Source organism: Pelobates fuscus, chromosome 11, assembly GCF_036172605.1.
Source record: "Pelobates fuscus isolate aPelFus1 chromosome 11, aPelFus1.pri, whole genome shotgun sequence".
Taxonomy (NCBI): Eukaryota; Metazoa; Chordata; class Amphibia; order Anura; family Pelobatidae; genus Pelobates; species Pelobates fuscus.
The window spans coordinates 222631-236557 of record NC_086327.1 but is presented as its reverse complement, the minus strand read 5'-3'; the positions used below and the strand labels follow the sequence as shown (position 1 = coordinate 236557).

General features: G+C 43.5%; 2 protein-coding genes across 2 annotated transcripts in view; both read right to left on the bottom strand.

Annotated features, from left to right (window-relative positions):
- Positions 1-9705, bottom strand: part of LOC134577640 (phospholipase A2 inhibitor and Ly6/PLAUR domain-containing protein-like) — an 85105-nt gene extending 75400 nt beyond the window's left edge. Inside the window, exon 1 of the mRNA XM_063436500.1 lies at positions 9589-9705. Coding sequence (XP_063292570.1) covers positions 9589-9640 — 52 coding nt within the window. The 5' untranslated portion in view covers positions 9641-9705. The remainder of the gene's footprint in view (positions 1-9588) is intronic.
- A 1172-nt stretch (positions 9706-10877) lies between these two features.
- Positions 10878-13927, bottom strand: part of LOC134577352 (phospholipase A2 inhibitor and Ly6/PLAUR domain-containing protein-like) — a 40978-nt gene continuing 37928 nt past the window's right edge. Inside the window, exons 3-5 of the mRNA XM_063436057.1 lie at positions 12719-12868; positions 11853-11996; positions 10878-11211 (exon numbers count right to left, since the gene is read on the bottom strand). Coding sequence (XP_063292127.1) covers positions 11024-11211; positions 11853-11996; positions 12719-12868 — 482 coding nt within the window. The 3' untranslated portion in view covers positions 10878-11023. The remainder of the gene's footprint in view (positions 11212-11852; positions 11997-12718; positions 12869-13927) is intronic.

The following is a 13927-nucleotide window of genomic DNA, read 5'->3' as shown; positions in this document are numbered from 1 at the left end:
TATATCTTGTCCATTGAGCCTTTGGCTATTAATATTAGGAATAATGTATTGATAAAAGGTGTCCAAATGAATTTGCTGGATGTTAAAATATCCCTTTATGCGGACGATGCGCTACTTACGCTCTCATCTCCAGAGTCTTCTTTAAAATCTTTAATGCTTGAGATTGATAGATACTCTACTATCTCAAATTTCAAGTTAAATATAAATAAATCTACAGTAATGTTCTTGAACATGAATAATGAGACAGTAAATACCTTAGCCCAAATTTATAAATTTATATGGACTGATTCAGAAATAAACTATTTGGGATTATCTATAACTGCGAAAGTGTCAGGAATAATGGAGCGGAATATTTTGACCCTTATGAGAAATATGAACCTTAAACTTAGAAAATGGAGAAACCTAGAAACTTCCTGGCAAGGCAAAATAAACATTATTAATTCGTATATTCTGCCCAAATGGTTATATTTGTTCTCCATGATTCCACTTGAGGTCTCCAGACCCTGGCTGGCAATGATCCAAACAAGCTTCAATAATTTCATTTGGAATAACAAAAAACCTAGAATTACCCAAAAGATCTTAACCAAAAAATTGACTAATGGGGGTTTAAATTTTCCTACTATTGTCTATAGTTACCACGCTAGTATTATTAGGCATATATATCTTCTTCAGGACCCCAAACAGGTCTCTGAACCATGGTATATTATAGAGTCTGAAGTGGCTCATATGGACAAATTACAATATTCGATGTGGACAGTCACAAACAATACCCTAATAAATTCACCTATAAACAACTCAGCGATACTATCCCAAATTTTAGAAGAGTGGATACAAATTAAGAAAAAATTAGGCCTAATCAATATGATACCTAAGTCATGTACTATGGAGATATTGCAACTTCTTATACAAGACTTTTCGTTAAAGAACTGGGTAAATGCTGATAAATTAAGGATTGCAGAAATTATGCAGGGAGACAATACCCTACCCTTCCAGAACATTATTGACACTTTGCATATCCCACGCAGAGAAATTTTTACTTATCTCCGTATAAAAAACTTTATTCACAAAAATGTGATTAAATCATCTTCCATTTTTGCTAAAAAGTTAGAAGTCATATTTAATTCCCAATCTATTAAAAAGATTATGTCTGTTGCCGCATCAATGTTGGAAGCTCTTAAGGAGTCTCCCCACAGCTTGATTAAGACGTGGGAACAAGAATTGGAACTTCAAATTTCTTTGGACGACTGGAACGCCTCTTTAAGCCTGGTGAATAAATATATTCACTGTTTGAACTTGTCTGAATGCCACTTTAAAGTCCTCTATAGATGGTACTATACTCCTGCTAGACTGGCCAGAATGTTTAATACTTCTGATCCAACTTGCTGGAGATGTGGTACTCACCCAGGTACTTATATACATATTTGGTGGGCTTGCCCAGCTGTTAAATACCTATGGTCTTGGGCCTTTAATATTTTTACATCTGTGACTACTAAAAGAATTATGGAGAATGCTGCTTCTGCTCTTTTACATTTTAATTTGTCATTTGATTCAAAAAAAGACATCTGTTTTGCTATTCATTGTTTAGTTGCTGTTAAAATTATTATAGCGAGACATTGGAAATCATCTAAGCCGTTTAATAAACGACTATTGATTGATCAGGTCTTGTTCCAAATATCTATGGAACACGAGATGATCAATAATGTGATTTCGAAGAAAAAACAATGGTATGGTGATTGGTTAGATAAATATAAGATACTATTTCGACAATCCTCTCCTAATAGTCTTTCTTAATTAAGTTACTACTCGAAATTTAGTAGTTGTTATATGTAAAGAGGTTAATATAGATAAAGAGACGATATAATACACCTAAGCGAGTACCGAAATTAATTGATCTTGTACTCTAGATTTGGTGTGGGGTTCTATTGTTTTTTTTTTTTTTTATGTGTTTGTAGATTACGTTTGTATGTCGTGGTATATACTGATCTATAACTGATTATAAGACAAATTTCGATGATGTATAATGTAACTGAATCTCTAACAAGCTATGTTATTTTTTATTTGTCTGCTAAACAAATTGTATGATTTGTGGGACCAGTATATTGTTGTATATGTAGAGAAAAACTCTTTAATAAAAATATATTTAAAAAAAATATATACATTACGTATAACATTACATATATATATATATATATATATATATATATATATATATATAAAAGATGTATATATTATATATATATATATATATATATATATATATACATTTATTTTATTTTAAACTTGTCTAATAATATTTTTATTATTCTTCCCACAAGCAAGGGGACTGTCTGACACTTCAGACAGTCCCCCTGCTGGCAGATCCACAGCCAGCTATAAGGGGCCATGTGATCGCTTCAGGAGAATATGGGAAAGACCTCTTCCTTCCACCCTGTATTAACCTCCAGCATCCAGGACTGTGTGGGGAAGACCTCTCCTCCAAGGAGAGCATAACAGGAACAGCTCTTACAAGATTATGGCTGAAGGGAGTATGCAGAGCATAGCAATCCCCAGTGTACAGCTGTCCCCTCCAATCTCAAGACAAGACTACATGTTGAGGATCAAGAAGACCTGACTAAAACTTTATTTTACTTGGGACTAGCCCATATGGTTATTACATTAACATTGCTGTGAAAACTCAAAAAATTACAAACAGTCAAATCATAGCAGGCAACATTCAGTGACTTATCATAACACAATGGCATATTTTTAAAGGGGTGAGGGAGACAATAATTAACAGAAAATATCATACGTGCCTGCAGAATTAGCAATATGCAAATCTACCCAAATATGCAAATTAACCAGTCTTGCTATTCAGGTAGTGCATATTGCTGTTGCTACCAACAGAGGGCACTAGACAAGCTCCATAGCCAAATCCACCTAGTTGGTAGCAAACCTCAGCAGTACAGGAGAGCAGGCAATACATTTCACAGTACACACACACACTATAAACAATTGCATTACACACACCCTGCACCTATAACAGGTACAGGGTGACTAAAACATAAGAGAAATAAAGCAACCTACATAAATAGTCTGTCTGAAGGTAGAATAGGGGCTTTAAAGCCAAATACATCAAAGAGTCATAGCCCCATAGTAGGAGACTGGCCAACAGGCTTCTCCATAACTCAGGGAAGCAGGGCAATTTGTCACACGAAAAAACAGTTACAAAAGGCAGTTTGTAACAGAACCTTTAAAAAAAACTTATGTGGTTTATGTACTTTTGTAATCCAGAAAGAAAGACCGACCGTTAGCCCTGATTCCCTGGAACTGTTTTGGGCATAGGACCATGTGCACAGTCGGTCAAAATGATTACTTCCATGGAAATCCTGAACCCGTGAACCGATCTGGGTGATTTTTGGATATGTTGGTCACCCAGATCAGGACTTTCAGGGGACAATCTTGGAGGTTTTGTGGGGTTTTCATGTGTTTTAGGGGTCCTTTTTGTATTGCATGTTTCTTGTACTGAGAGATAATCAAATTTTATGTTTGTGTACTCAAGTAATTATCTCCCAGGCACAGGGGAGGGATTGACCTATTTTGTATGGTAGTTTCCTGGACCTGAGAGGCAATGTAATCATGTGTATGTTTTTACTGTAGTCTCCTCTCAGGGACAGAGGGGAGTGCCCCTTGCATGGGGAGTTGGGGACCTGGATATAAGGCCAGTTGTGGCTGCCAATAAATGAGTTCCTGCTTACCCTCAAAACAGAGCCTCGTCTCGTGATTGTAGGGAACAGCTATACAAGCTATAATCCCTGGAATTGTTCTCTGGATTGCTATAATCACTAGCTCTTATAAGAGCTGCACTGCTATACATGTTCTGCTCTCCGGAGATAATTGAGTTGATACAGTTATTAACTCAATTATCTCCCAAGCAGAGGGAAGGGATTGTGTGGAAATCTATTCACAAACCGGACTTTACATAGGACACAAGGCCATGCGTTTAGACTGGAAGAAAGAAGATTTCGTCTAAGGCAAAGGAAAGGTTTTTTTACTGTAAGAACAATCAGGATGTGGAATTCTCTGCCTGAAGAAGTGGTTTTATCAGAGTCCATACAGATGTTCAAACAGCTACTAGATGCATACTTGCAAAAACAGAATATTCAAGGATATAATCTTTCAATGTAGGGTAATAACGGCTTGATCCAAGGATAAATCTGACTGCCATTCTGGGGTCAAGAAGGAATTGTTTTCCTAGCTTGTTGCAAAATTGTGCTTCAAACTGGGTTTTTTTTGCCTTCTTTTGGATCAACAGCAAAAAAACAAATGTGAGGAAGTCTCTTTTCAGCTATGTAACTATATAACTATATAACTATGTAACTATGTATGGGAGTGTCTCACTGTATGACTCTGTTTTTATTGGTTTATTCACTTTGTGTCCCTGTGCCCAACAAGGTCCACCTGGGTGTCACCCTTGTTGGGAAACTTGCATAAAAGGCCAGTGTGCCTCCATTAAAAATCAGTTCTGCTTAACCCTCAACATGTAGCCTTGTCTCGTGTTTGTAGGGAACCTGCTTCACAACTAATCACTAGCTCTTGTAAGAGCTCTACTATCTATTTGGATACCTGGTTGGCTGAGATGACATCTGGAGAACACTGCAGCACTGCTCCTTCCAAGGGAAAAGGAAGTCCCTAACGGCGTATACTCCTTGATACCCAGGGTGGCCGCTACATTGGTAGCAGTGGTGGGATAAAAAGTCATGGTGCTAAAACCCATCAAAGAGAATAAGCTCCAGGCATCATGGCAGGGCCCTTACAAAGTTGTAGCGCAGATATGCGACACCACATATGTAATTGCCAGTAGTGTCGATAAGAGAGTAAGGAAGACCTTTCACATAAACATGTTAAAGGAATATCAGGAAAGGCAGGAGGACGGTAATGTGTCTGAGTGTATAACAGAGCTCCACAGCAATAATACTCCCAGTAATGTGTCTGAGTGTATAACAGAGCTTCACCGCAATAATACCCTCAGTAATGTGTCTGAGTGTATAACAGAAATCCACAGGCCTGCCCCTGGTCACATCCGCGCAGACACATTTAGAACAGCGCCCCTGGCCACACCCCCACACACACATTTAGAACAGCGCCCCTGGTCACACCCCCACACACACATTTAGAACAGCCCTGCCCCTGGCCACACCCCCCCACACACATTTAGAACTGCGCCCCTGGCCACACCCCCCACACACACATTTAGAACTGCGCCCCTGGTCACACACCCCACACACACATTTAGAAAAGCCCCGCTCCTGGCCACACCCCCACATACACATTTAGAACAGGCCTGCCCCTGGCCACACCCCCACACACACATTTAAAACAGCCCCGCCCTTGGTCACACACCCCCACCCACATTTAGAACAGCCCCACCCCTGGCCACACCCCCACACACACATTTAGAACAGGCCTGCCCCTGGTCACACCCCCACAGACACATTTAGAACAGGCCTGCCCCTGGTCACACCCCCACACACACATTTAGAACAGGCCTGCCCCTGGTCACACCCCCACACACTCATTTAGCACAGCCCCGCCCCTGGCCACACCCCCACACACACATTTAGAACAGCCCAGCCCCTGGTCACACCCCCACACACACATTTAGAACAGCCCTGCCCCTGGCCACACACATTTAGAACTGCATCCCCTGGCCTCATCCCCACACACACATTTAGAACAGGCCTGCCCCTGGTCACACCCCCACAGACACATTTAGAACAGGCCTGCCCCTGGTCACACCCCCACACACACATTTAGAACAGGCCCGCTCCTGGCAACACACCCACACACACATTTAGAACAGGCCTGCCCCTGGTCACACCCCCACACACTCATTTAGCACAGCCCCGCCCCTGGCCACACCCCCACACACACATTTAGAACAGCCCAGCCCCTGGTCACACCCCCACACACACATTTAGAACAGCCCTGCCCCTGGCCACACACCCACACACACATTTAGAACAGCGCCCCTGGCCTTACCCCCACACACATTTAGAACCTCCCCACCCCTGGCCACACCCCCCACACACACATTTAGAACAGCCCTGCCCCTGGCCACACACCCACACACACATTTAGAACAGTGCACCTTACCACACCTCCACACACACATTTAGAACAGTGCACCTGACCACACCTCCACACACACATTTAAAACATCCCCGCCCCTGGCCAACCCCCCCAAACACATTTATAACAGCCCCGCCCCTGACTACACCCTGACACACACATTTAGAACAGCCCCGCCCTTGGCCACACCTGCACACACACATTTAGAACAGAGCCCCTGGCCACACCCCCACACACACATTTAGAACAGGCCTGCCCCTGGCCACACCCCCACAGACACATTTAGAACAGCCCCGCCCCTGGCCACACACCCACACATTTAGAACAGCCCCGCCCTGGCCTCACCCCCACACACACATTTAGAACAGCCCCGCCCCTGGTCAAACCCCCACAGGCACATTTAGAACAGCGCCCCTGGCCACACCCCCACACACAAATTTAGAACAGCCCTGCCCCTGGCCACACCCCCCACACACATTTAGAACAGCGCTCCTGGCCACACCCCCACACAGATTTAGAACAGCGCCCCTGGACACACCCCCACACACATTTAGAACAGCGCCCCTGGACACACCCCCACACACATTTAGAACAGCGCCCCTGGACACACCTCCACACACACATTTAGAACTGTCCCATGGTCACACCCCCACACACACATTTAGAACAGCCCCGCCCCTGGCCACACCCCCACAGACACATTTAGAACAGGCCTGCCCCTGGTCACACCTCCACACACACATTTAGAACAGCCCCACCCCTGGCCACACCCCCACACACATATTTAGAACAGCCCCGCCCTTGGTCACACCCCCACACACACATTTAGAACAGTGCACCTGACCACACTTCCACACACACATTTAAAAGAGCCCTGGCCACACACCCCACACACATTTAGAACAGCCCCGCCCTTGGCCACACCCGCACACACACATTTAGAACAGAGCCCCTGGCCACACCCCCACACACAACCATTTAGAACAGCCCTGCCCCTGGTCACTCCCCCACAGACACATTTAGAACAGCCCCGCCCTTGGCCACACCCGCACACACACATTTAGAACAGCGCCCCTGGCCACACCCCCCACACACAAATTTAGAACATCCCTGCCCCTGGCCACACCCCCCACACACATTTAGAACAGCGCTCCTGGCCACACCCCCACACACATTTAGAACAGCGCCCCTGGACACACCCCCACACACATTTAGAACAGCGCCCCTGGACGCACCCCCACACACATTTAGAACAGCGCCCCTGGACACACCCCCCACACACACATTTAGAACTGTCCCCTGGTCACACCCCCACACACACATTTATAACAGCCCCGCCCCTGGCCACACCCCCACAGACACATTTAGAACAGGCCTGCCCCTGGTCACACCTCCACACACACATTTAGAACAGCCCCACCCCTGGCCACACCCCCACACACACATTTAGAACAGCCCCGCCCTTGGTCACACCCCCACACACATAGTTACATAGTTACATAGTTAGATAGCTGAAAAGAGACTTGCGTCCATCAAGTTCAGCCTTCCTCACACCTGTTTTTTGCTGTTGATCCAAAAGGCAAAAACAAAATAAAAAAAAAATAAATAAATAAAAAAAAAACCCAGTTTGAAGCACAATTTTGCAATAAGCTAGGACAAAAAATTCCTTCTTGACCCCACAATGGCAGTCAGATTTATCCTTGAATCAAGCAGTTATTACCCTACATTGAAAGATTATATCCTTGAATATTCTGTCTTTGCAAGTAATATTCTGTCTTTGCACACACATTTAGAACAGTGCACCTGACCACATTTCCACACACACATTTAAAAGAGCCCTGGCCACACACCCCACACACATTTAGAACAGAGCCCCTGGCCACACCCCCACACACAACCATTTAGAACAGCCCTGCCCCTGGTCACTCCCCCACAGACACATTTAGAACAGTCCCGCCCCTTGCCACACACCCACATTTAGAACAGCCCCGCCCCTGGCCACACTACCACACATTTAGAACAGCCCCGCCCCTGGCCACACCCCCACTCACACAGATTTAAAACAGCCCCGCCCCTGATCACACCCCCACACACATTTAGAACAGCCCCACCCCTGGCCACACCCCCACACACACAGATTTAAAACAGCCCCGCCCCTGATCACACCCCCACACACATTTAGAAAAGCCCCGCCCCTGGCCACACCCCCACACACACATTTAGAACAGCCCCGCCCCTGGCCACACAACCACACATTTAGAACAGCCCCACCCATGGCCACACCCCCACACACACAGATTTAAAACAGCCCCGCCCCTGATCACACCCCCACACACATTTAGAAAAGCCCCGCCCCTGGCCACACCCCCACATACACATTTAGAACAGCCCCGCCCCTGGTCACACAACCACACATTTAGAACAGCCCCACCCATGGCCACACCCCCCCACACACAGATTTAAAACAGCCCCGCCCCTGGCCACACCCCCACACACACATTTAGAACAGCCCCATCCCTGGCCACACCCCCACACACACATTTAGAACAGCCCCACCCCTGGCCACACCCCCCCACACACATTTAGAACAGCCCCACCCCTGGCCACACACGCACACATTTAGAACAGTGCCCCTGGCCATACCCCCACACACGTTTAGAACAGCCCCACCCCTGGCCACACACCCACACACACATTTAGAACAGCCCCACCCCTGGCCACACCCCCACACACACATTTAGAACAGCCCCACCCCTGGCCACACCCCCACACACACATTTAGAACAGCCCCACCCCTGGCCACACCCCCCCACACACATTTAGAACAGCCCCACCCCTGGCCACACACGCACACATTTAGAACAGTGCCCCTGGCCATACCCCCACACACGTTTAGAACAGCCCCACCCCTGGCCACACACCCACACACACATTTAGAACAGCCCCACCCCTGGCCACACCCCCACACACACATTTAGAACAGCCCCACCCCTGGCCACACCCCCCCACACACATTTAGAACAGCCCCGCCCCTGGCCACACACACATTTAGAACAGCCCTGCTCTTAATTAAGGATTCTGGTAGTTATTAACAATTCTGACAGTAATTAACAATTCTGGTAGTTATTAAACAATCTGGCAGTAATTAAAGATTCTGGCAGTAATTAAAGTTTATGACACTAATTAATGATTCTGGCAGTAATTGTCAATTCTGGTAGTGATTAATGAATCTGGCAGTAATTAAGGATTCTGGGAGTAATTAACAATTCTGGTAGTTATTAATGAATCTGGCAGTAATTAAAGATTCTGGCAGTAATTAATGATTCTGGGAGTAATTAACAATTCTGGTAGTTATTAATGATTCTGGTAGTTATTAACGATTCTTGCAGTAATTTAGGATTCTGGGAATATGGTTAGTGCACTGTTCGTAAGGACACTTTCTATCTGTTAATGAAAAGAAGAAAGGATTTAATCACTAACCTGTGGCTGTGAGAGCGGAAAAGGTAAAAGTAAATATATAAAGAACGTTCATGGTAAGCTGTATCCTGGCTAGCCCAATAACAGACTATGTGTTGACCAGTCTAGGGGTAAATCTGCTCTGGGAAGATATCCTAGCCGATAGTGTATAAATAATGCACCCATAACTGTATAAGGGAGGGGGACTTAAAGGGGGCTTATGTTTAATGTTACAGAGACAAGCACTTAAAGAGATAGTAAAATGTTAATAAAAATACTTTATAACACAGTGAGTGTTCTTTATAAGTTTATTATGAGAGTTTCGATTTGATGCATCATTCTGTGTCCAAAACTAGTTTAATTAAAACGCAGCAGACGTTTATTCCGGAAAATATTTTACACATAGAGTGTAAAAACAAAAAAAAATCAATATAATTAGTCTCTGAAATTAGAACGTATCATCTCATAAACAACCAGGATCTTCAGATAACATTAACATTTGATGGACAGGAATAGATAAAATATACAATGGAAATCTCTAAACATTAACTATGATAATATGATTTAATCATTATTATTTTATGATAGAGTTTGCTAAATATTGAATTCAAAATATGGAAACAAAACATAATTTAAAGTAATGAGTGAGTCTGCAACATTATTCATTGACAGTAAAACAAATACAGTATAACCTGCATGTTGTACTAACCGTAATGATTCACTAATTTTAAAGATTAACTAACCCTAATTATTTACTATCCTATAAAAAGGTACACATCACTGAGTAACAGTAACACAGCACAGAGTAACAGTAACACAGCACAGAGTAACAGTAACGCACAGCACAGAGTAACAGTAACACAACACTGAGTAACAGTAACACACAGCACAGAGTAACAGTAACACAAAACTGAGTAACAGTAACACATCACTGAGTAACAGTAACACAACACTGGGTAACAGTAACACATAGCACAGAGTAACAGTAACACAGCACAGAGTAACAGTAACACACAGCAAAGAGTAAAAGTAACACATCACTGAGTAACAGTAACACATCACTGAGTAACAGTAACACACAGCACAGAGTAACAGTAACACAGCACAGAGTAACAGTAACACACACCACTGAGTAACAGTAACACACAGCACAGAGTAACAGTAACACAGCACAGAGTAACAGTAACACACAGCACTGAGTAACAGTAACACATCACTGAGTAACAGTAACACACAGCACTGAGTAACAGTAACACATCACTGAGTAACAGTAACACATCACTGAGTAACAGTAACACACAGCACAGAGTAACACACAGCACAGAGTAACAGTAACACAACACTGTGTTGACCTAAATTTGAATTAATTTGAAATTTCCAGCAATTCCCATGTTATTGAATAACCCTGATAGTTTACGTGGACAGGACTCCTGATTACTTGTTAACAGTTACCAATATCTTACCAATATCTTAGCATTAAAAGCACAGACAGAAAGAAAATGAAACGGCTGAGCTGTAGTTTGTCATTTCCATCACTACATGTAACTTGTGCAGAATATTTAAAATTTTCCACATCTACTTCTTGAATTCCTTCACATATCTCCTTTGTGGAGCAACCTCGTAAAGCCATTGTTGAAGAAATGGTTCCTAGAGATTAAAATCAGGAAAGATGCATCATGTTTGGTTACAAGTTTACAATAAACTATCTCAGAATGGAAACATTGGGTCATCCTGAGAAGATGTCAGAATAGAGAAATAACATTTCAAAAAAAGGTTTCAAAACAGAATCGGTGAAAGAAACGGTTACCCTAGTAAACAAAGGAAATGGATAATGGGGTAACATAGGGTAACAAAAAGCGCTGGCTGAAAAGAAATAATCAAATAAAAAAGGGGTAGGGAAAATATCTGGATTTATTTACTGAATACTGAATTGTGGTGAACTGAAATTCAAATTCCAAACTTGACGCAAAACATGTCTAAGCTGTGACTATGACCGAGCTGAGGACTTTTCCCAATTCAACCATTGTTGCCAAAATTTTGTATCAATTATAATTTGCTATTATCCTGAGTTTAGTGGATAATAAACCCCTTAGAAACAGGAACCTCAAAAGAAAGGTGAAACTTGTCATATAAAGAGTGAACAAATAGATAACAAATGCATATTTTATTAGAAACAGGAGAGATCATAATGAGTGATAAAAGAGAAGGAAAGATGGCGATTATCCCAGATGCAGACTAACCCGCAGTTACATTTCACGATGGGGGTATGAACACGTAACACAACGTACCCGACATGCTTGTGATAGCTTGTGTGATACATCTGGTCTCATCCCCGGAACACGCCATGGTCGTTGTAGGAATGCACGAGTTTGTTGCCATAGATATGCAGGTTTGGCAGGTTAACCCATTTTTTCGAGTTACTTCAACTGGAACTTTGTGTTGATGGTTACAAATCAAAAGAATACATAAACAAAATGGAAAATTTAAATTTGATTTAATTTATGCATTATACATAGAAATCTATTTTATGTTGCTACACGGAAGCAGGATCCTTTTATTACAAAAATTGAATGCATAGTCAGCTTGGAACTGCTGAATAACCACAATTATGTGTTCAGGTTGATGTTAAGGTACTCCTTAAACATAAACTAAATGTGATTTTTTTAAATTAGTAGTTTACCCTTTATAGAAATAGTAGGGCCTAACAAGTTTAAACAGATGCTGTAGGCACTGTAACTGCTTCATCTCTAGTGTTTTGAGTCCGCCGACCATACTCTTTGTGCTCCTCTTCCTAATGCATTCAGCCTGTCACAGCACCCACTGCTGGCAAGAATTGGTATGGCTTGAAGGAAGTGTGTAATCTCTGCCTTAGCCACGCCTCCAGTGGAGGCTGGGCTGTGGGTGATCAGGGTACCTTTTTCAGTATTAAGAATAAGGTACTATACAGGTACTATAACCACTTCAAGGAGATGAAATGGTTATAATGCCTACAGTGTCTCTTTAAGGGAGAATATGATATCCATTATGCAGAATTAAAATAGTCTTTCCCAGAGAGGGAATTAATATACATGTGTTTTCTAAATGGACACAACATAACTATCTGTCTGGTAACTGTCAGCAAATGATCCCAATGTGCAGATTCTGCGTTACTTACAGGTGGGCATGGGAGGGGTGCAGTTGTCACTGAAACAGCAGGTGGTACGGCTCTTGATTCTGCCAGAGGAAAAGCCAATACTTCCAAACTGGTTACATAGTGAGCGGTTTTCACACAATCTAAGAAACACGTGTGCTACTTCTTTATTTCCTGGAAACAAGAAAAACAACACCTAATCATAAAACAGAGGACTTTGAAATGTAATAAGTTAATCGTGGTTTCCATAAATCTGAATAGAGAACAGTGAAATAATTTTTTAATGGCCAAAGATAAATTTCTGTCTAAATGTCTGTCTGGTAAAATAGAGTCAAGTGCTCAAAAAATGAGTCTGGGGCTGGAGGGGACTTACTGGGGACTATGGGACTCTCCTCCCTTATATGTGGCATTCCCTTGAGGATAGAGAGACATGGATGGAATGGGTAGGAGGGAGATGTGACAGACCCATCCGTCTGGACTAAACCTATTGGGTTCGTCTGATTTGCCCCGTGCTTATGGTCCCTGAGAGATCATGCGAAGGGTTGTGACTTTGTACAAATGACATTGCAAATACAGTGGAAAACTAACGAAGCGTTAAAACTACCAAAGTCCTCGAGGTGGCCGACATCGGACAAAGGACCACGTGGCGGCGGCCATTTTATCTTCGAACCCGCCGACCCGTAATCTCGACGATACTTCAACAGTTCAACAAAAGTCGAAGTACCGACCCACTTCGAACGGGACTTAGCCATTTTTAGGCCAGCCAGACAACTGGTGGCAAGCGACGGGATGATCCTCAACGCACAAAGAGACCGCTACGACCAGGAATAAATGGAACTACAATACCAAAACCTGAGAAGAGCCACCCTAAAAGACTTATTGGAACAAAGGGGTGGACAGGCCAGTAACCTCAAGAAGAGGGACATTATTGCTTTATTGCTGGAAATGGATGGAGTACCAGCGGCAGAGGGAACCAATGGACCCAGCCTAGACGACAGAACCCCCGAGGAGGCAAGATTTGACCGGGCGGTAAGAATTAGGCTGGCCCATTATGGCCCCAACCCCTCCGCGGAGATCATCACCCAGGTTCAAGCCGCTGTGGAGGCCAGCCTGCTACGCCAAAACGGTGCTGCAGCAGCCCCAGTCACAGCAAACCCGGGGGACAAACAGAAAGTGCCATAAGAAAAGGTACCTGCGGTCGGTCACTGGCTGGCCTAAAAATGGCTAAGTCCC